Source organism: Bemisia tabaci, chromosome 2, assembly GCF_918797505.1.
Source record: "Bemisia tabaci chromosome 2, PGI_BMITA_v3".
Taxonomy (NCBI): Eukaryota; Metazoa; Arthropoda; class Insecta; order Hemiptera; family Aleyrodidae; genus Bemisia; species Bemisia tabaci.
Window position 1 is genome coordinate 23,697,346 of NC_092794.1, and position 24,478 is coordinate 23,721,823.

General features: G+C 40.0%; 1 protein-coding gene across 1 annotated transcript; it reads right to left on the bottom strand.

The window, feature by feature from the left end:
- On the bottom strand, window positions 1-19,547 carry LOC109043532 (uncharacterized). The gene is made up of 9 exons (XM_072296976.1): window positions 17,880-19,547; window positions 16,784-16,930; window positions 15,664-15,799; window positions 12,535-12,683; window positions 10,062-10,200; window positions 7,426-7,694; window positions 3,174-3,242; window positions 2,458-2,547; window positions 1-1,345 (listed from the first exon to the last, which is right to left on the bottom strand). The coding sequence occupies exons 1-9, from the start codon at window positions 18,012-18,014 to the stop codon at window positions 1,265-1,267; spliced, it is 1,215 nt and encodes a 404-aa protein (XP_072153077.1). The 5' UTR covers window positions 18,015-19,547; the 3' UTR covers window positions 1-1,264.
- Between the last annotated feature and the right edge of the window lie 4,931 nt (window positions 19,548-24,478).

The window sequence follows — 24,478 nt, forward strand, 5'->3', positions numbered from 1 at the left end:
TTCAACTACATCAATCCTGACCATTTTTTCCACATTAGAGCTCTTGAACAAACTCTGAGCACTCAAATACTGTGCTCTGCCTTCTCTCTAAAATTTTTTAGGACTCACCTTGTCCAGGAAGCCCAATTTTTAGGAGCTATTTCCGATCATCCGAAGCCTAATTCACCTTTTACATACACCATGTTGTTTCACTCTGTGTTTACTATCCCTTTCTCAAATATTCTCGTTCTGAATGTATTGGGAGAACTACTGCCGTATCACCATTGCGAGTTTGAAAAATTGATGAGATGCACAGCTTTTCTAGGCACCACAATGCCCCCCCCCCCCCTCCCAGTTTTTAGGCACTCAAACCCTATTTTCAGGCACATTTAGTGCACGGTGACAGGGAAAGCAGAACAAAGCTCGAGTGATAATTTCACAATCCTTCGGTCAAAGTTTACTTATTATGTCAAAGGAAATGATTATAGTCTCTTTGTGAAGAAGAGAAATTCTATTTTTCTTTTCATTTAGATTGCCTTTTGCGGAAAGGAACTTATATGTAGTATTGCGATGTTATTAATATTTTGCAACTTCTATCTGTGTCATAAATTAACTTTAAAGAGAGCAGTAAATTTTACTGCATGAATAATTTTCTCATTTCATGAACTGTTTTTTGATGTGGAAGTATGCAAGTAGAAATTATTCAAATTTTCAGATTTTTTCTTTACCATGAAAGAAGTTGTCCAAATCTATGCCGCTGTGCTAAGCAAGAACCGCGTTTCTCCATCCACGATTTTGGATTTTTTCGTAGACATGTTACCTTAGAACAAACCATTTTTCTTACTCGCATAATTTGTCGGCACATTATTGTTGTACTTCATACACGCTAGAAAGAATGCAGTATTCATGTATCCTAAAAGAATAAAATATGCATCTATGTACACAGACTTTCCTTTTACTGAGCGTTCTGTCTAAAAATAACTCAAAATCTAGAGTGGAGTCTTGTGGTTCTGCTTAGCTTGGCAGCGTAATATTAGTTCCTGTGTAAAATTCAGTTCATATATTCAGTAAGTTCTACGGATAGAGTGATAATGAAAGGAAAAAAGACCCAGTTTCTATCAGGATGTAAATATGTATTTTCAGTGTCATCAAAATCACTCATTTTAACATAAGCAAAAAAGTACACTCTAGTACATACTTAGTTCTGAGAATAAGGCAACCAAATAACAATATACTGCTTCACATTTTCTGAAAATAATTTTCAAAAATTCAAACGATGACAAAATTAATCTAACTCCGTATTAACTTCAACAGCCAACTTGAATTGTAAAAGGACAACTGTGAATCCAATGCACGAAAGGATGATCTACCAACAGACATCAAACATCCAAAGATAGCATTAATGTTATTTGCTGCCTCCTGTTAACTATTAACGGAAGTTCTCGAGTGATTTTAGAGGTCTAATTACCGTCTGCTTTTAAGCAGCCTCTGTATTTTTATCCATTAGCAACTGAAATAAAAAAAGCGCCCAACGGACTGACCCTTTAATTGACAGATGACAAGGTGCTAGACAAAGAAGAAAAAAGGAAAATGGAGTGATCCTATTAGTTGAAATGAGTGGTTGTTATAGACTAGGGGGAAAATGATGGACTAACTATAGAGTCTCTTGTAAGTTGCTGTTAGTCAGTCTTACCCTTACCTCCTTTGCCTATTGCAACCACCTGCTTCCCTTTTGATCACTCATTTTTCTCTTTGTCCCCCATTTTGTCTTTTGATTGCAATAATTAGCCTGCAGAAAAGACTTTCCAATTTGACAAGATGCCGCCATGACAAAGTGGACAGGAAGTAACCAAAAGCTTTATAAATGTTTAGGTATTTCTACGTGTCAATCCAAGTCTCCATTCTAGGTACTTATGTTGATTTTTTTTTTGCCTAATTACATTACAGAAAAATAAACAAGCATTCAGCCTCCATAATTCTAGAGTAATTGCGGGCAAGCTACTAAGAACTCAAACTGATAGAATGAAACATAATGGTGATCTGTCTCTCTAGTAAGAGAGCCTTGTGTGTGAAAGAAAAATGCAAAATCTCGAAGGGAGTTCAAGTGGTTTTGCTGTGGACGGAAGAAGGTGGCATTATTCTGAATTTTCTATGTCTAGAGGCCGGCAGAACTTTTTTCCTAGCAGTCATTTATTTTCTTAGGGTGATAAATTTTCTTATGTGCAGGTTACTGTACGGATTTAAGCTGTGTATGCTTTCATGTCTGGCTAAATCTCTACGATGAAAAGTGCAGGTTATGAAAACATACATTATGTATATGTTATTTCCCCCTAAATCCTCACTTCAATTTTTCTACATTTTTTTTTCTTTCTTTTTTTTTCCTTTTCATTTCAATTTTTTTATGATTCAGTTCTTCAACAATTCAATTATTTCGTTAATGATCTTCCAAAAAAGATAATGCAAGTTTGAACTACTTACCTTTGCAAAAAGTCCCATATTTAAGTCAAATGCTCTACAAATAGTGAAACTTATGTTTCGATTTTCTGTTTTATCCAAAAATAGATTTACCTAGAATGAGAAACATGCCAATCTTGCATGGGTAACAACATTGAAAATTTTTCACATCACGAAAATAAAAAATCCACAGATCTGCCCATGACTAAAAGTAGATATAAAACGTGAGCCTCAACTATTGATTCAGATATTTTGTTATTTTCCCCTGAAAATGTTACGCAAAAAAAGTTTAAAATACCTATCGTAATTTTAAAAAATATTTATCCTCAGTTTTTTATGGCCGAGTGGCACAAAAATTTTAAATCTGAAGAAGTTCATCTGCACTATAAAAAACGAAATCTTGGTGAACATCTGTTAATTTTATTTGAACAGTGGTCACATCTAGAGATGAATAATGAGATTTCATTTTCGGCATACACTAAGAGAATTGCCCTCTCTCATTTACCAACCAAAGTGAAAAAAAGAAGCGGAAAAGTTGGAGATGAATATGTGTAAAACGGCTCTCTATTCTAATTGGAAAGAGGAATTCTCTCTCCCATTCACGGAACCAGAATCTCCCAAGAGAAAATTAAGGATTGCAAATACAAAATCTTTAGTAAATTTAATTGGTTTTAATCATTTTTAGTTGTAGACAATATTAAAAATATAAAAAATAAATTCCAGTGTAAAGTCTAACTTACCTCCTCCTGCACAACTTTGCCAACTCCGCAATCATCATACAGAGCTAATACAACGCCAGTTCTTGTTCCCTGAAACAAATATATGTATAATTCTCCTTAAAACAAACCAATCATTAGATATTGGTCGTAAATAATGACAGAAAACAACGATTTTTTATGTGTTGATCAAAGTATCTCAGAAAGAAAGACTTCAAAAGTCGATATTTATTTTTCAAGTTCAACCCTTAGATGTATGAATATACAAACATACAAACATGAACACATATTAATTACAACATACTTTCATACATTCATCGGTCGGTAAGGCAAGGCCTACACAGGTATCCGGAAATCGACCAAAAATGCTCGAAAATGACGGGAAAAGACGAAATTTACATGTTAATCCAGGGCCGACTTTACCTACTTGCCGCCCATGGGCCGACTGTATTTTGCCACCCCCTCCTCATTCGTTTTGAAACATATCAATAAAAACCATCAAGTGAATGTACCAGAAGGGGAGGGGTGCATAAGACTCGTTTACTCGTATTGGACACATTTTTTGCGAAAGCCCTGTCAACAACTCAACACTCCTAGCAAAAGTTCACGGAACTTAGCGCGAAAGTCAAGTTCCTTAAACCTATGTATCTCTGTGTGAACAAGGCCTTCCATTTGTAATAAATGAACGTAAAAATTATGCAAGATCAAACAAAAATGTGTTTTAATAATATTAACTTCCGCCGCGCTGACCGCACTGAATTTGACGCAATGCGTGAAGTATTCATGAAGTCTAGTAGGCGCCATGCGTTTCACGGTGACTGCACTGTTATTGTCGTAATACTTGAAGTATTCATGTAGTCTTGTAGGCGCCATGCGTTTCACGTCGGCCGCTGCTTACCGTGACCGCACTGTGTTTTACGCAATGCGTGAAGTATTCATGCAGTCTTGTAGGTGCTAATATGTGTCACATGCCGACCGCCGCGCTAAGGGCTTCTCCTTTTCATATTAAGTCCTCGTCATTATTGCTCTCTGCGCCGCACCGCTCCATGCCAAATTGGGTGTTTAGTTTCTCTCTTGACTCGAGTAATTAAAAGTGACAGCACTTTTAATTAGTCACTGTCTCTTGTATCACCGAAAGACGACAAAATTATAAATTACTGTACTCTTAGGAAATGCGAGATTTTGTCGCCTTTTCTCGTTTGTAATTTTTTTTCTGAATCCGATTTTCTTTTTATACCTACATGTAAAAAAAATTGCAAAAGCCCCCATGGGCTGCGGCCCATGTGGCCACCCCCAAATCCGGCCCTGTGTCGATCTATAATTACCTCGAAAGTAGTAACTTCAATCATCAATATTCGTTTTACTATCAGGTGTAATACGCAGTGATCTCATAGGAGATTACGGAATTTCGAGTTTTAACGTCGATAGGCCTATAATCGATTTATCGATGCCGAACGTTTTTGTTCAGTTTTTGCGAATAATAATTTAGCACATTTATTTGCAGGGGCGGACTGGCGGGCCGGAACACCGGGAAAAATCCCGATGGGCCGGTCGGTGAACTGTGTTGTTTTATTTTTCTTTCTTTCTTTATTTCTATAGCCCAGAAGCATTGGAAAAATGGAATAAAATTGTAAAGAACTGGCCACTTTCTCATAAAATAGGGTGAGGCTCTACGGGCCTCCACTATGGTCCACGGGACCGCTTTTTGCTCCACTCGCAACCAACTTTAAAACTATTTTGTTACTCTAATTGCGTATGTTTGTGCTGAAAAATAGCTTCAAAATGCCTCTTTGGGATTCTAATTTTTCAACGTTTTCCGGGGGAGGGCCCCCGGACCCCCCTTTAGGGTTTTGGGCCGGTTTGACTGTACATTACCCGGTAACTTTTCTCGTCTCAGTCCGCCCCTGTTTATTTGTTACTCATCTACAAGTAGCTATTTGGCAACGTTGTCGCATACAGAAGTTACGATGAGTAAGTATTTGACGTGCTATGATGATATGTAGATACCTACATCAAATTAAACGGCACAATTCAAGTGGAAGTAATACCTAAAAAAATTCTCATAAAATTAGACCTGAATAGAATCTGGTCAGCAACAATTAAATTTAAGGAGGCCTTTGTATCCTGTCAGCAGCATAAGACGTACAACTCACTCAGTAGGTCTAAAAATCAGGTTAGTCTAATTAATGATTTAACTAATGATTAGTTAATGATTTTAAGACTACGCTCTCGTGCGCTTTTTTTCCACGGGAGATCATCGGGATACTCAGTCATTAAAATTAGCCTCAGATTGGTGGAAGAGAACAAGACTCCATAGTGCTGGCCAGTTGAAAAGTGGCAACTTTATTTACATGTAGTTATAGGCATGGATAGTGTAATGGTGCAGCGTTTTCCGTCCTCTGAAGTGGATAAAATTGAAGGCGCCTTCATCATCTCCATGATAACACTGGATACAACTATTCGTGCTCTGAGGATATCTGTGTTGCATACCCGCAAAATTGCAGGTGCTTTTATTTTCTTCCTGGCTTCGCCTAACTGGCCGGTTGCAACTATTTTTGCTTAAGCGACGTGTTGCATGTGAATGTAGATACAATCTCGTTAAAAACATCGTAACAATTCAGGTGAGCTGTCACCTGAAAATTGGCCGAATAGTGTAACTAGCGGAAACGTCAATGGTAATAATTTAAGGCATTGATATTCGAAATGATTGTCCGGAACCGTTTTTGTAGAACGTCTAGTAAACGCGCCATGCAGCCCAGCGGTGAATCACTCGGATACTCATTCTACTCGGATCTTTAGTTTTTATAAAGAGCAAGTTTTTAGTGTATTTTCCGAAGACTTAGTGTTTTTTCCGAAGACTTAGTGTTTTTTCCGAGGACTTAGTGTATTTTCCGAAGGCAAATACAATCTTCCACGGATATCACACAGAAATCTGAGAGCGGAGACCTGCACTGCCGTGCTGAAGAAAAATTTCGAATAAATCCTCAGGCGTTGCTAAAGTTCCTTTGTTGAAACACGAATTTCCTGGTAAACTTATGAGTATTTTCCTCCCAATTTTCAGATAATTTTGTTTGCATTCTCATCTAAAGATTCAAATAATTTGAAGGAAAAATATCCATAACTTTCCTCAAAAATATAAACATTTTATCGAAGGAAATTCGGTAACCCTTGAATGTTCATACGGCGTTCTTCCTTAGCACGGCAGTGTAGCACCGATCCGAGGCCGTAAATCACGAATAATATGGTAGCCTCCTCTCAGATTCTTCTCCCCACGATACGCATGTGCGACGTGGGCATGCATCAGTGGCGTGGCGTGAATTGCGATACATCGATTGTTATGCCATTTGAATCTATGGTAAAGAATCGAATATTAAGGTATTCGCTGCGAACACCCTGTCTATCGATCATTTTCCATAGGTTTAAATGGCATAACAATCGATGTATCGCAATTCATGCCACGCCGCTGGTATGCATCTCATCTATCATGCAGGGTGCCCCAGGATTACGCACGAATATTGAAGGACTCGATTTTTTGGGTAAAAAAAAGACGTGTTTGTGGCATAACTTTTTTTCCGAAAACGCTTTCCCTGCGGGAGCCCGTCATTATCCCTGTATTATCTTCTATTATCCCCTATTTGTCGATCCCCTAACAACAATGAGTTCAAAAAATGAGTAACAAACAATTAGTCATAGCGAAGAAACGCAGTGTACCTACATTATCTTTCTATTTTTCAATGATGAATCTAGTGGTGCCGTCAAAAATCAATTTTTGTCGCCAGAAACATTAATTTTGTCCACTTTTAGGTTCAATACCCCCCTAAAACTCCCTTCAAAATGAGTTTTCCTTTTTAGGAGGTCAAAAATAAGAAGGGCGCTAAAAATGCCCCCGGTTACCAATTTTCATTAATGTTGGTCGATAAACATCGTCACAGTGTAAAAAGACTATTTTTTTCTCCAACTTTGAGGGGCCGTAGCCCCCAGGGAAAGCGTTTTTGGAAGAAAAGTTATACTATAAATACGTTTTTTTTTTTACCCAAAGAATCGACTTCTTCAGAATTCGTACTGAATCCTGGGACACCCTGTATACATGATAAATCGATGGTGAAACTCTGAAACCACGTAGGTATCTCGAACGCGGTGTTTAAAAATCCCCAAAAATTTAATTTTTTCAAAGCAGGACAGATCAACATGATTTTTTGACATGTTTTCAAAATTGGTTCCGCATGCACAGAGAGAAATCACGGACGTTTAATGTGTGAATGACGTGCGGACTGACGTGGTTGACGGCAACGTCGGGGGCGGACGTGACGATATACATCCTGGAGAGGAGGTGGAGAGACCAGGCAGCGCCGTGGAGGACGTTCACCCACGCCGGGTCCAGGACCCGGATGGAGGAGTCGCAGATCTGCTGCAGGTTGATGACCATGAAGATCCCGATCTGCAGCACGTCCAGGGCCATCTGCAGCTCGTACATCTTGCTCACTTTCTCCACGTAATCGCAAACCAGAGAATGGTTGTCTGCCAGTCGCCCGATCTTCATAGCCACTGCAAGCACAACACATAGAGTACATAGAGTCGTAATGTAAATGGGAGAGCTGGCGCCATGTTCTGCTCGACGAATTCCGAGCCCGGTGTGCGCCGAGTTCGGGTCGCTTTTTCGATACATTTTCGATCCAAAATGGCGGTGTGGAATACGTGGTAATTCCTATCTCCTTTGTTGTTTTTGTTGTTGTCATCGGATGGCCGGGTACCCGTGTATCGCAAACAATCGATTATGTATCGAAAAAGTGACCCGGCGTCACACAGGAGTCTCGGAATTCGGGACATGGAAAATGCTTAAAAGTGGCGCCAGCTCTCCCACTTACATTACGACTCTATGTACTCTATGGTACAACACGATGGTCAAACTGAAGAAATAATATCGTCACCTTCCGGCCATTGAAAGGTTGGCGACACGGGGTTTTAGAAGAAATAAGGATTTGCCAACTCCCTGAAGGGCTTTGGGAGGATGGGGGACTTTGGCGGCTAGGGGTCGCAGAGCGCCAGAGAGCGCTATAAAAGCGGCTTTATACATACATATCTTCCGGCCAAAGTATCACAAGCGCCATGCGACGTTTCAAAATTTCCGCCGCCGGATTATTATTTTTTTACAGAGGAATTGTCGGTTGAATCGGTTTGAAAATTTCACTGAATTTTATCGGCAGCACAGAGAAAATTCAATGAAATTTTCGGACAGCTTTGTTGAGCGATTTCTCTGTTAAAAATGAAATGGCGGCAGAATTTGTAAAGGTCGCATGGCGCTTGTGATACTTTGGCCGGAAGGTGACGGCAAAACTCGGGAAATGCGATTTTTCTGAAGAGCAATAAAACTGTCCCATTTACCTCATCATGGTTATCGGTAGAAGGAAAATATTCTCGAGGATAGGCAGGATAATACGCTTTTTCTGACTTGATCAACACATTGAACAATTTTTGGATCAGAGGGGAATTACGGCGAAAATACTGAGACTCGAGCGTTTGGCACTCATCATTCTCACTATATTTCGCCTTCAATAACCTGAGACAGCAATTTGAGCGGCTTAGGAGTGGTGATAGTTGCCTCTAGTAGTGTAGCATTAGTCACACATGTTAAACATGTCATTAATAGCTCTCTATGACTCTGTTTGTTATAGTTCAAGGGATAAAAAGAACCTCAGCCGAGGGGGGGGGGGGGGGGTAGTAAAGTGATTTTTTAAGTCGCGCGGGTCGAAAAATTTTAATTCTGCGATTTCCTTGGGAAACGTTTTTTAGTGTCCGGTTCAGTGAGAATAAATTAGGAGCTCCCGGTTGATTACTGAAATCAGTAGACAAAGCAATAGACAAAGGAGACGAAAGGGAAATGAAGCGATCCCATGGGTTGAAACGAGTGATGGTTTTAGACTAAGGGGGAAATCGATGGACTAACTATGGGGTCTATTCAGGGCCGGATTTACCTATGGTGCATCGGTGCAGCTGCACAGGGCGCCAGATTTTGCGTTTTTTTTCCAAACTCTGCAAAAAATTGAGAATTGCGTCGAAAGTTCAGAAACTCTGATTGTTGATTGATTGTATTGCGATCCATCTTTTAAATGACCTGACCCTGGACTTTAAGGGTCAAACTTTCTCTTAGTTTCGTAGTTAACAGTAACAGGAACAGGTACCTGGTTTTGGTTTCTGCCCCAGAATCATTCACTCACTCGAAAAATTCGTATTTAGTTAGAGTTAGCACGTAGTAACCAAAGAAGACCGTGGGGATGGGAAATGCGCGGGGGGGGGGGGGGGAACGTGCGAGGGAGGCGCCTCGATAATTTCTGCACAGGGCGCCAAAAACATAAATCCGTCCCTGGGTCTATTACTTACTTCCTTTGTCCATTGAAACCACTCGCTTCCACCAATAGAATTCCTTCATTTTCCCTTTATCTTCTTTGTCTACTGCTTCGTCTATTAATTTCAATTAATTAGCCCCTTGCTTAGTTCATCTTCGTGCACCTTAAGGGTGTACAGTTGCATTATGACCTGGCAATTGTTTATCCTTTGAATAGTAGATTAATATTTTCAATATTATCCTCTCCACACTGCTTTTTTTGAGCCGTGCACTTTAAACCCTCTTAGCTCCTCTTTGGATTTACATTTTTTATGCGATTTCTGTTCCAAAATGTTTGTATTTGGTCGGGAGAGGACGCACCATGTACATGTTGCCATTTTCCCTGGAGGACCATCTCGAGCTCGGAATTTTGAGTTACTTGAGTACCTACGATATTTTGGCACCTATATGGAAATTTTTAAAATTTCGATACCAGAAAATTAAAACGCGCTATAAATAAAGGGGTTTGTGCGAATGGTAAGAGAGGGACCTTCTGTCCATTCCCCGTTGCCATTTTTGGAGATACCTACCAATTTTACTGCTGTCCACGTGGATCCTTTTTCTGAGGCTGTCCAGCCTTGAGTTGAGTGATACAAATAACTGGTGCAGTGAAGTCGCTAACGCATAGAACTGCAAGTCCACGGACAGTGGTATGAAAACCATGAACTCCTGAAACATCACATTTCCACGTGACCATTTTATCCTAAAATTTGAGCCGTGCTTAATTAGGTGGGTAGAATGTTTCCATCAGTGCTGGTATGAGATGCAGCAAGTATGCTGCTGCGCCCGAGCATGTATGTACAGGGCCGGAAAAGGGGGTGGCCGCCATGGGCCGCGGCCCATGTGGCAAATTTAGGGGGCGGCAAATTTTGCAATTTTTTAAATGTAGGTATAAAAAAAAATTGGATTCAGAGAAAAAAATTCTCAATGAGAAAAGTGGATAAAATCTCTATTTCCTGAGAGTATAGTAATTTCTAATTTTGTCGTTTTTCGGTGATACAAGAGACAGCATCTTTATTTAGTCGAGTCAAGAGAGGAACTAAACACGCAATTTGGCCTGGAGCTCAGCGCAGAGAGGAATGATGACGAAGACTTGAGATGAAAAGGACAAGCCCTCGGCGCGGCGCGGCAGTCGGCATGTAACACATATTAGCGCCTACAAGACTGCAGGAATACTTCACGCATTGCGCCAAACACAGTGCGATCAGCGCGGTGCAGCGGCGGAAGTAAAAATTTTTAAACCACATTTATAATTGTTCTTTCATAATTTTTTGGTTCATTTCTTATAAATTGATAAAATAATATAAAATAATTAAATTTAGCAAATGGGTGGTTTTTATAGGAGGATTATAACTAAACAAGTGGTTACAAATGAAAACAAAATAATATGAAGTATGCAAAACGATTATTCCGATAACGGAACTTGTCTGTTTTGAGAACGCCTTCAAATGCGGTGTGATACCTGACGCATTCCGGAGAGTTCAAATAGTTGTATCATTGCGCCGTAAGTATGTGACGGAAGATTGAAATGGAGAAAGCCTCCATGCACGCTGGGGGCGTGTCGATTTCCTGTGACATTTTTGCAGTGGTGAATGCATAGCTGAAGTGCGCTCCAGCTAGAATTGTATTTAGCAAATGGGTGGTTTTTCTACGAGGATTATACTTAAGCAAGTGGTTAGAAATGGAAACAAAATAATATGAACTATGCAAAACGATTATCAGATAACGGAACTTGGCTGATTTGAAAACGCCTTCAAACGCGGCGTGATACCTCACACATTCCGGAGAGTTCAAATAGTTGTATCATTGCGCCTTAGAAATGCGACGGAAGATTACAATTGAAATAGCCTTCAAGCACGCTGGCCTTTTCGATTTCCGTTAACATTTTTGCAGTCATAAATGTGCACTTCATCTAGAATTGTATTTAGCAAATGGGTGGTTTTTCTACGAGGATTAAAAATAATCGAGTGACACGGAATATAAAAATAGAAAATGAACTATGCAAAACGATAATCCGGGTATCGGAACTAAGGCGTTTTGAAAACGCCTTCAAACGCGGCGTGATACCTGACGCATTCCGGAGAGTTCAAATAGTTGTATCATTGCGCCGTATGAATGTGACGGAAGATTACAATGGAAATAGCCTTCATGCAGCCTGGCCACATCCCATCTCGGGCCCTGGTACCAGTTTTAAGGTCCGGGCCCCAAGCACGGCGGGGGGGTCCGAGCGGTATCACCCGAGAAATTTTAGAAGTTATACGACTAATCGAACGCATTTTGAAGCTTCCAAAAATAATTTTTCCATCAATTTCTGTGGAATAATATTTTTTTTTCTTATACTTTCAGCATAAAATACTTGCGAATTGTTGCATTCAAAACAGCTGGAAAATTTTTATTTTTCTTTGAGGGGGGGGGGGCATATGATACTATTTTCAGTTCTAAGAGGGGCAAGTCCCCCTGGACTCCCCCTTCGTTTGTCTATGGCAAGGTAGTTGAGTCATGAGCCATTGAAGTCGAGGATGCCCAGACTGGAGACTCTTAGCATCTGACGACGGAAGAAAATGAAACGCAGTTACTGAAAATATCCCTCTGTACTGAAAATCTTGAAAATAGATAGAAATTTTCCAAGAAGTATACTTTTTTGAAAATTTAAGAAGAATTCTATAGTGCCCCAGCGTGTTTCTGAAAATCTATTCACCTTTTGCGAAATTTTTAGGGTAAATTTTTCAATTTTTCTTACGAAACAAGGGTTGCATGTGAATGCGTAGTGGTTTTTCGCGGGAAACACGGGCCCCCTCCGGGGCAGTATCCCCCCCCCCCCTTGTGGCGGGCCTGGGTAAGAGTATTTTATAAATTAAGGATGTGGAAAATATCTTCGCAATAATATTAATTTCGCAAACTATTTTTTGATTTTGATTAAATTGAAATTTCGTAATGTGCATATCTTTGCACAATTTTGTCGTAACTATTGCTCTGGAAAATACTACTTTGGATATACATTACCTGAATTTTCCTCCATAGCGGCGTCGGGGTATTGGTCAGAGAGAGCCTGTTGATGACAATTGGAGCAAGTGCCAGTGTCGTGCAAAGCAGAACCGGGGCTGATAAACTGTTCCAAAATGTACTGTTGAAATTGGCGGGAAATTGTAACTCTTATTCGTGAAAATTGGGCGGTTAGAAAAAAAGAGAAATAATTATAATGAGAGTCATTCTATGGTGAAGAATTTCAAGATGTTTTTTTCTTTACGCAAGAATAAAGTCAGTGTGTATACTTAACCAGCAAGCATTGATGGGATAAGGCCATTTCTGATAGTATACATAAACGTCGAATTGAAGAATATATTTCGAATAATCCACAAAATACTCAATGTCGAGCTCTAAGGATTTCATGAACGTAGCTGACGGTCCGTGGGGTTTCTGCCCTTTTGAAAGCTGCTGCCTCCTCCCTCTCCTCTAGATACAATGTAACCGTATGTCGCCCCTCAATAGGCACTATATTAGACTCCAGAGTAGAGTGACTGAGCCAATCTTGTCCTACGAACATGTTTCAACCGCCTATACTCTGTCTCACGAACGACGATCCCTGGCCCGACGGTCATTTTTGCAGTCGACGGTAACACCGCTGATGACTTGGACGAGGCATTTCAACGAAGAGACTTGAGGAGCCGTTTGTTGCTTGGACCTCTGATCACTTGCCCGTTAAGAGATGAACCCTTCCTGCAGGCCCGTGACATAATTCTCCTCCCGTTGAGCAACCCGTATTAGTAGGAGTACTATTTTTCTTTAATTTTAGAGAAAATATGGACTTTTAACTGCATCAAACGATGCAGCATGGAAATCCACGCAAGGTGACGTAAAATTATCTGAATTGGAGCAAATTTGACGATTTTCACCAATATTCCCTACAGTCACTTCCATAGTTGAAACTATAAGTTTATGATCTGATTTGAAAAAGTTAAGAGAGGCAAAGATCACGATGACGCGGAGTATATGACCCGGAAGTTGGTGGAGGAGTACCGCAAATGGGGCCTCGAGGTTAGTGTCCGTAAGACAAAAAAGATGTCAGCCGGAGGTGCTCAGCAAAGCATAGTCCTGGAGGATGGTCAACATATAGAAAGTTGCGAACAATACAAGTACCTGGGGGTGAAGCTGACTTCGGATGGGAAGCTGGATCAGGCCATTCGGGATCGTAATCTTCTAGGAAGGAAAGCCATCGCCATGCTAAATGGGATCCTTTGGGACCAAAGGATTTCCAAAGACAACAAGAAGAGGATTTATAACTCGGTTGTCAAGCCTATTATCACCTATGGCAGTGAAGTGTGGCAGTTGAAGAAGCGGACCCAAGAAATGCTCAAGGCGACCGAGATGGATTTCTGGCGAAGATCGGCTGGAATCTCGAGGAGAGAACGTGTCAGGAATGAACGTGTCCGAGAGATAATGGGCGTTGAGGGGACGATTGTGCACGATATCATGACCAAGCAATTGGTATGGTATGGGCATGTGCAGAGAATGGCTGATACCAGGTTGCCGAAGAAGGTGTTGGAGTGGGTCCCCCCAGGTAGGCGACGGAGAGGACGTCCAGCCAAACGGTGGGTAGAGGGCATCCATGAGGAGATGGAGAGATGCCAGCTTCCGGAGGATCTCTACCATGACAGATTCCTGTGGAGAATAGGCGTCGCAGAGCGCCCTAGCGCGCCGTAAAAGCGGCTCATACATACATACATAAGAGAGGCAAATGAGCAGTAAAAGGCTGATCAATGAAAATTGGACAACATTTGTAATTAGGAACTACAATCTGACTCATCTGTAAAAACACATATGTCTATAGGGAAATTAATGGTACATACGTTGTTTTCAAACTTAGTCAAAAATTGTAATTCCTAATTGCAAATGGCAGCGAGTTCTATCGATGTTGTCGACTGCCGAGCGCGTGCTGAGCAAAAGGTTAGATTCGAAGATCCAGAGAATCAACATACAAAAACCAAAAAAATCGCTGCCGTTTGGTGTATAATTTATATTAATTAAATTTCGCCCATAGAGAGAAAAAAGGAGGTGTTTGCATCTTGAGGTTTGTTTACCCTGTGACGTAGGTCGGTACAACCTGGACAGCGAAATCCGGAATTCGAAATATGAAAAACGGACCATAGTGTCCGATTTTTTTACTTAAATCAACTCATTATATAATTTCAAGCACTTTTTATAGAATGACTTTTTTCCTTAAATTACACCATTTCCAAGAAAATCGACAGGATAAACGTCGCTGCACCGACCTACGTCATCAAATCATCAAAAAAATTCCAAGATGCCCGAAATGCAAACACCTCCTTTTATTTCTCTATGTATTTCGCCAGTATGCGAGGAAAAAATTATACCGGCCGGAGTGCAAAGGGTTTCGAGTTTCGTTAAGTTTTCGCAGAGATATCTCAAAATAACGCAAAAGTTGAACGGGTTCGTGTAAGATACAGTAGCGGCTCCCATCCTCGGTTGGAGATCTCTATAGGCTTGACGGAGTCGCTACCGCTCCTAGGAATAGATCGTTTTCGATACATCAAATAGGTGAGATTGTATCGATATCGATTAGTTTAACATGTAAACATACCCTCGAAAGTCAATCGAGTAATCTGAGGAAACGGGGATTTTCTGATAGATTTTTTATTCTTATGAGTACTAAATGGCATCGCAAGGTGAGATGGTTATGAATTCTCTCATTTTCATAGCTTTTCCGACTGAAATCCTGAAAGTTTTGTTTGAGTTTATGTTCTATTGATTTGAACCGAACGACACATCGAACCACTATCGAAAACGATCTATGATTCTTCTGAAAGAAAAAAAGGTCATAGCCTATTTGGACTGCATTTTGCAATTTAGACCTAAAAATTCCGGCCAAGTTTTAAAGCAACGTATGTGCCATTAGTTTCCCTATGCACATAAGTGTTTTTTCAGATGAGCCAGAATTTATAGCTCCGAATTGCAAAATGCAGTCCATTTCAGGCTAGCAGATATTTGTGATGAAGTCTGGCAAAACAATCCGTATGGTCAAAGTATATATGTCAAAGATTTCTACTTCACAGCACATTTTTCCCAACTCCACCATATTCATTCGACGTCAAAATTTTCATAATTAATGCTTACCACTTTCGATTATGCCGACGATGATCGGTCGTGTATTCTTGGTTTTCAGAACTTGGAGAAGGAGGTGGACGATGCAAACAAAATTGCAAAAGGCGTGAATTATGATTTGATCATGAGGAATTTTGTCCGAGTACACCTGTATAAAGGAAAATAATTTTGTCATCAAAGTGTTGACTTTAAATTACCCATTGACGCCAATGGAGGTGAAAAACAAGAAAAATACTAAAACTTCATTTTAGTATTTAATCTGAAATTGTATCTGAGATTATATACTGTATTTAAGTTTGTGACAAGGTTGTGATGTTACACATATTTCCTGTCGCAATTCATTTTTACGAAAAACGAATGGCCATCGTTTTTGTTCCCAATGCCTTGTGATACATCAGGATTGTTCTTTGATCATTTCGTACTTAAACGTCAAAATTAGTTTCATTAAAAAGATATGAGGGAAACTCTACATCGACGGTGAAAGTACCAGATCAGGTTTGCGGCACGGGTAGTCATATCCCTCGGATGAGAAGCATGGATCGAACGGCGAAGAAAGACTCAAAAATCTTCTTTAGAGCTTCTCTGATTTCTCAAAAGCCTCTGAGAATTCTCCAAGACGCAGATTAAGAATCAAAATATTACAAAGGCTGCGTTTCTCGAAAAATTGACGATGTGCGATGAAAATCAGTGACTGATTACTGATTTATTTCATCGGCACAATAGGCAACGTTGGAATTACGTTAAGGTGTTAGAGAAACAACGAAAGCTTTAGTTTGTGTCGTATGCGACGGATACTAAAAAAGTTTTATTATAACGCCTGGATGCAACTATTCGAGCTCCATGGATGTCCGTGTTGCATACGCACGCTAGTGAAGGCGTTTTGAGTCTCTAGGCACTTAGCGCTTCACCCGCGGCGCGGCGCGGCGGGGCGCTGCGCTGCTACTGCGAGGATCCGAAATGAGGAAGCACCCCCAAAACATTGCTTACACTACAAAGGCATCCTGAGATCCTTCGGTACTCCGTTAACACACAAAAAAGGGGGGAGAGGAGACGTGTTGTGCGTTCTTAAAAGTGCAAGCGTGTGCGCGTAAAGTGGGTATATTTGACTAATATATTCCGTTAAAATACTTACTCTTGTGAAAGCTTGCTGCGGAGTGAGTTGAAGTAAATAAATTCCCGCTGAAACTAGCATGTAAGTGTTGTATAATAGAAGAAAGAACCACGTTGTAACTCCGAATATGAAAATAATCGACAGTTCCGGCAATCTACGTTTGGTCAACTGCACAAATACATGTCGATAATTGTATACATGAAACAAAAAATCAACATAAAAGGAAATTAGAATTTAAATTGTTGGAACAAATTCGATAACCTTAGTGTGGATTGGCGAAATTAAAAGCATGTACGGTGAAAATTAGGGGATCTTACTTTTCCAAAGTCCCTGAAACGTGCGAAGTTTCTTTTTAATTCCAACATCATGAGCAGTGGATTTCTTTTGAAATAAAATCTGACAAAAATTTGAAAGTTTGTAACTCACAAAATAAGCCGTACAAACGTGAAGAATCAAGGACTGATGGGTAAGCATTAAGGCACCCGGAAGATGACAATACAAATTACTGTCTTACTAGTAACTTGAAGCAATTTGACAGGCCGATAAAAAATCGAGGAATTCTATTTTCTCACGAACGAAAGAAAAACGAAATTCAGGGACAAAAAAAAATATATTATACCTACTCTTAAATCGCTAGAAGATTTTATGTTAGATCTGATGCTACAATTTAGCCGAAAGATGATTTTGTCGTATCAGGTATATCGGTGGCCAAAGTCGGAATTAGGAGGTAGGTACGTCCAATTCCAATGTTGCGTTTTTCGATTATGTTTCATTTTTTGAGGGAAAACCACCCGAATAATTCTTTGAAATTTTCTGTAAGTGTTTTTGCACAAAAAAATTCACAAAAATTCAAGAAATACCGTCAATTGCTTCTCTTTTAAGGAGCTAAAACTTGACGGAGTTTTGATATCAAAACTCAATCGGAGGTACCCGTTATTCGACTTCAGCCAGCGATATGATACGGACTCACGTCACACAAAATTTTAAGCATTGAAATAGGGTTGACCTCGGTCTCGTGATCTCTCGCGGCGATTGGCAATGTGCCGCAAAGCTTTGAGAACAGAAGTATGTGCCGAAAAACGTGGGTAGTGCGAATTGTTTGATTTTTATACGTCACGTTTAAGAACAGATTCTCCAGCTTGAACAGCATTTTTTTACTCGATTTACGGTCCACGTTCTGACACTCGTCCTTGATTTTCGTAGATGTTTCGTTTGATCCAAGGACTCCATCTTCTCGCTTGGCCGTTTTCATCTGAAATTCACAATGAGTCCATCAATCGTGTATCAGGAAATCAAGAGACACCTCTTTGAGCACAAAGTGCTCTAACAATAAGTGCCATCATCATTATATTAAGTGTGCGTTTGCGCGCGCACTCTCAGTAGCAAAAATAATAGGTCACCTCTGATTCTGATTGGCTGACAGCTTCCACCAAATTTCCGCGATCAATCGGCACTAACAAATTTAGGACTCATCACGAATATAGGGTCTTTTTTCGCGGTGAAATATCTTGAAAACGAAGTTAAATCCATCCATCGAAACTTCAAAAATCGGTTCTCGAAAATTACTTGTGGAGACTTATCGGTAAAATGAATTAATGAGGTCCATTTTTTTTCTGGGCAAATCACAATCCTTGAGTAAATGAATATATACTCACGTAAGACTGCAACGTTGCTGTACAATCAAGCCCGTATGACTTTGATTTCCTCCAATATTCAAATGTGCATACCTGATGAACAAGCCGAGGGTATTTGAGCGATCACTTACAGTTACGCGTGAACGTCATATGGGTTTGTTGAATTTCAGAGATCCTCGATAAGAAATACCAGTGTTGTTATAAACGCTATCAATCATGACGTCACTATAGCGATTCTCGGTTGTATCGCTTGAGATCGGAGCAATAGTTATAGCATGCCCTGTCTCAATGCCACTGTTTGTTGCAAATTGATTGACATGATTTTTGTGTGACGTAGCACTGGTAGCGATATAAAAAGATATGAGGAGAAGGAACGGGGGTAACGAAAACATGATCCTCTTAATTTTGATTGAATTAGACCATTAAAATCATTTCCTAAATGAGAGTCCGTTTTGTCGATACTTTTCCCACGTTTTCATTTCGTATTACACGTGTTCGCCAATCAATATGTGTGTCCGCGCGTCAAGAGAGAAAAATATTTCATTAGCCCCCAGCTTGCGCCTGAATTCGTAGTAAAAAATGATAGGTAGTTCTATTACTATCGGCCTCTCGCTGGGAAGCTACAGTTTTTTTTATTTTTTATTTATTTATTTATTTTTTTTTATTATTATTATTTTTTTTAAGAAACTATCTTTCTAAGAAAATCATTATGTACACTCAAGTTCGATACTTTTACTGCTAGGATACGTGCCAGAAGGAAAAAATTAAACAAATGTCAGAAAAGATAATCGTACAATATCATAAATGTAAATCAAGTTTTCAAAATGACAAGACTTTTAGCATCTTTATACGACTCAATTTTTAAAAGTTAATGGTAGCGTGACTTGACTGCACACGCAAAAGATGAGCAATGGGTTCTACGGGTCATTTCAGCTGGTCTTCATGGCATCCTCAATTTTTGGAACTTTGCCATACAAATACAACGTGGTTGATGTGACAAATAATGTGCTGAGTATCGACCCTTCAAAGGTAAGCCGGTTATCGTCAAAATTTGAGTTCGTTAGTGATTTTTTCTCACCTTAAATTAATCATCTATTAATCTTAGTGTCTTTTTTAACAATGGATGTACTTCTCTTCTACTTTTAATTTGTATAATGTAGTTCAGGTTCTTATGTACTCCCGTGGAACGGTAAGTGAAGCAAGTGTGGAAAATATCTTAATCTCTTCATTTCGATGCGTAAAAAAAGAATTTCGATGTTGTCAAGCTCAATTTTGCGTCCAACCCCCCAAAATCAAGATGGCGGCCAAAATGGGGGCTCGGGGGGTGAAAATTATGGAATTTGATTTTGATGTCATGATTGGGGTCAATTCTTATGTAATTTTGGTCGTAGAATCCGAATTTGAGGTCCAAAATACTCTCCGACCCAAAGGGATGCCCCAAATCCAAGATGGCCGCCAAAATCTCCAAGATAGGGTCAAAACTGCGATACGTATGTAAAAGTGCCAAGTAGGGTGTCCTTGGTAGGGTTCTTTGGGTCGGAGATTTCACCTATGATGTCAAAAACTTACCACGGATCCATTGAAGCCCAAAAAAATCAAAATGGCGGCCAAAAGGGCTGCCGTTGCGGGGTGAAATATTTTGTTGAGGCAAACATCGTCGAATGAGGTGTCACTGTATAGGTTTTTTGGGTCGTAGATTCCAAAAATGAGGTCCAAATAACAAAATAAGCTGATAGAAGTTCTCCAAAAGCCAAAATGGCGGCCATAATGGCTGCCGCCCAGGCATTGAACGCGTTTGAACAGTAGGGTGTCCCATTTTGGACGTTAAAAAAAAAAAAAAATGCGAAATCCAACAGAGATACCTGCCAAAAAGTTGTCTCATAGTTAGAAAAAAAAGCAAAAAAAATCTCAGGGTCGTAGCTAAAGTTTGAGTGGTCCCGCAAGGTACTTAAGATGTTTCACCGATTTCTCATCTTGGCAATCTTGGCGATCTTGCAGATTTTTTTTCGGTAAATGCAATCGAGGTAAAAAGTCGCAAATGCGGATAATGAGACTTCTGATACTATATTTTAAGAGAAAAATAACGGTTTGGACCCACGAGGATCAGAATCCCTCGTTCTTAGCTCTCAAAATGCAAAAATCAGCGATTTTAGCATTTTGTAGTCAAACCGCTGCTCGACCGTCGCTCGACTTAAATGTCGCGGCATTTGACGCGCTGTTTCACAATGATCCCATTGTAGGAGTGAAAAGTCCTTCAAGTATGTTCATTAGAGGTGTAAGAGAGTCACTTTGACCAATTTTTGTTGCTTTTAAACATTGAGCTCATCGTTTAAAATGTTTTTTATTTTTTGTTTTTTTTTTTTTGTTTTGTTAATATAATTTTCCTGTTTTTCATCATTTTTTAAAATGGTTTAAAAAGGCGAACAATATACGTAGATGGTCAAATACTTCCTCTAAAACAGTTTTTGGATTCAAAGCCTCCCAAAAAAGCCGATGTTGCCATATTTTATCCCCGGAAAACACAAAAAACCGAGTACCTATTTCAGTATTTGGAGGCTGTTCCTCACCGAGCTCATTGAGCAAATTTCAGCAAACCTTGAATTTTCATACGTTATGACCAGATTACTAGTGATTATGTACATGTGTTTATCTATACAGCCTCCCACCGCGGCGCGACGTTGCCATATACCATCGATAAAATTCGATAGAAATCCGCGTTTCCTTAGATTTGAGCCATTTTTTCGGATATTGCACATGGAATACATATGGGTCATTCCACGTCAACGCAACCAAGCTCGAAACCCGACCCCCTCCGATTTGGCTGAAAATTGGTGTACGGGGTCTTTATATCATATTAAGAAACCTATTTTGAAGGGTTTTCCCATCTGACGCCCCGTTCGCGAGATATCGACCCCCAAAGATGGGGTGAATTTTAGCGGTATTCAAAACAGCCCGTTTTAGCGATTCTCATTTTCTCGACTCTCCTCTCTTTGACTCTCCATAGCGAGACTCTTTATCAATCCATCATGCTTTGAAAGAGTGTTTCTAGACCACTTTTTCATGTAGATTCTGAATATGCCATTGAAATTGAGCTTAGAATTATTTAAATGGCCGTAATTCAGGCTTTTTTAAAATTTACTATTTCTTTGCCATTCAATGTTCAAACTGAAATATCCAAAATACAGTCTCTCCGATTTTGTGTGAGTTCTTCATAGAACAGTGCATAGAGCGCGCTAAATATGCTCGTACAAGTAGAGTAACATCCTCGAATTCTTTTTTAGGGGGTCCGGCCCTTCCCGCATTGCAGGGTCCAGCCCTACCTTCTTCAGGACCCAGCCCTACCTTCTCCAGGGCCCAGCCCTATGTGGTTAGTGCTCGGCCCCGCCTCAGGTAGGACTAGGCCCTGAGGCAGGTAGGGCTGAACCTTAACTTCAGCATGGGCCTGCCCCTTCGATGTTTAGGTGAAGCAATTTTACCTACCCCGGGTGTAGGGCCGACCCTGCCCCGCAGGTCCTAACCCTAAACTCGTTTTTTCCGTGGAGATAGAAGGGGATCATACCTTGTGCCAATATCTATTATTTTAAGACCCTGCGCTTATAGACGACCCATTTCTTACGATTTCTAGTCATGATGTTTGTGCACGAGGATGCGATTTTCAAACATTGACCGTGATCTGAGGACCATAAAGAAACAGTGCCACATTTAAAAAACACGGGTTCTCAATGCTGAATTTTTGCCCACCCTTAAACCTAGCCCTCCCCCCCACCCCCGTCCTTTTGGAAGGGTACCGATTGCTAAGAATGCTGCCTCGTAATTTCCCCATTTTTTTCTCAAACCGCAAAATGGAAATTCCTCTACCCTCCCAAAGTCCTTCAAGGAGTTTGCACTCCCTCAGATTTGGAGACATCACAAACATCATGCTTAGAATTCGTAAGAAATGGGTCGTCGATAAGCGCAGGATCTTAAAATAATGATTATTGCCACAAGGTATGATCCCCTTCCATCTCTGAATACTGTATTTTAAGTTTTACATAAGTATTCCATGTGCAATATCCGAAAAAATGGCTCAAATCTAAGGAAACGCGGATTTCTATCGAATTTTATCGATGGTATATGGCAACGTCGCGCCTCGGTGGGAGGCTGTATAGATAAACACATGTACATAATCACTAGTAATCTGGTCATAACGTATGAAAATTCAAGGTTTGCTGAAATTTGCTCAATGAGCTCGGTGAGGAACAGCCTCCAAATACTAAAATAGGTACTCGGTTTTTTGTGTTTTCCGGGGATAAAATATGGCAACATCGGCTTTTTTGGGAGGCTTTGAATCCAAAAACTGTTTTAGAGGAAGTATTTGACCATCTACGTATATTGTTCGCCAAAGGAGTTCAATTTTGGTGTAAGATGAGTCGCCCTTTTTAAACCATTTTAAAAAATGATGAAAAACAGGAAAATTATATTAACAAAACAAAAAAAAAAAACAAAAAATAAAAAACATTTTAAACGATGAGCTCAATGTTTAAAAGCAACAAAAATTGGTCAAAGTGACTCTCTTACACCTCTAATGAACATACTTGAAGGACTTTTCACTCCTACAATGGGATCATTGTGAAACAGCGCGTCAAATGCCGCGACATTTAAGTCGAGCGACGGTCGAGCAGCGGTTTGACTACAAAATGCTAAAATCGCTGATTTTTGCATTTTGAGAGCTAAGAACGAGGGATTCTGATCCTCGTGGGTCCAAACCGTTATTTTTCTCTTAAAATATAGTATCAGAAGTCTCATTATCCGCATTTGCGACTTTTTACCTCGATTGCATTTACCGAAAAAAAATCTGCAAGATCGCCAAGATTGCCAAGATGAGAAATCGGTGAAACATCTTAAGTACCTTGCGGGACCACTCAAACTTTAGCTACGACCCTGAGATTTTTTTTGCTTTTTTTTCTAACTATGAGACAACTTTTTGGCAGGTATCTCTGTTGGATTTCGCATTTTTTTTTTTTTTTTAACGTCCAAAATGGGACACCCTACTGTTCAAACGCGTTCAATGCCTGGGCGGCAGCCATTATGGCCGCCATTTTGGCTTTTGGAGAACTTCTATCAGCTTATTTTGTTATTTGGACCTCATTTTTGGAATCTACGACCCAAAAAACCTATACAGTGACACCTCATTCGACGATGTTTGCCTCAACAAAATATTTCACCCCGCAACGGCAGCCCTTTTGGCCGCCATTTTGATTTTTTTTGGGCTTCAATGGATCCGTGGTAAGTTTTTGACATCATAGGTGAAATCTCCGACCCAAAGAACCCTACCAAGGACACCCTACTTGGCACTTTTACATACGTATCGCAGTTTTGACCCTATCTTGGAGATTTTGGCGGCCATCTTGGATTTGGGGCATCCCTTTGGGTCGGAGAGTATTTTGGACCTCAAATTCGGATTCTACGACCAAAATTACATAAGAATTGACCCCAATCATGACATCAAAATCAAATTCCATAATTTTCACCCCCCGAGCCCCCATTTTGGCCGCCATCTTGATTTTGGGGGGTTGGACGCAAAATTGAGCTTGACAACATCGAAATTCTTTTTTTACGCATCGAAATGAAGAGATTAAGATATTTTCCACACTTGCTTCACTTACCGTTCCACGGGAAGCTTTTTTTGAACATAAGAACCTGGACTAATGATAAGCAACTATATCATGTCGTTACTTACTCTATACCTTATTCATAATTTAAGTTAATTGTTTATATTTCTGTATCGGAAGCTAACAATAAATCAATTCTTAAAAAAAAAAAAAATAAAAAAAAAAAAAAAAAAAAAATAAAATTGATTTTTTCTCTCTGATTGCTCGGTGTCTATTTTGGCCAGAGGTAGCGGTATTTGGAGAGGGAGTTTGGGAACTGAATCGGCACTGAAAGGTACCTAGTATTCATTAGAGTCCCTTTATACTGAGAGTCAAGACAATTCGGCTCATGGATGTCACAAACGGGAATAAAGATTACAGAAATTGAACGTTTTTCGTAATCTTTGATCGGCCCATTCTCAAATGCCTTTCTCCGTTCCTCCTCTCATTCC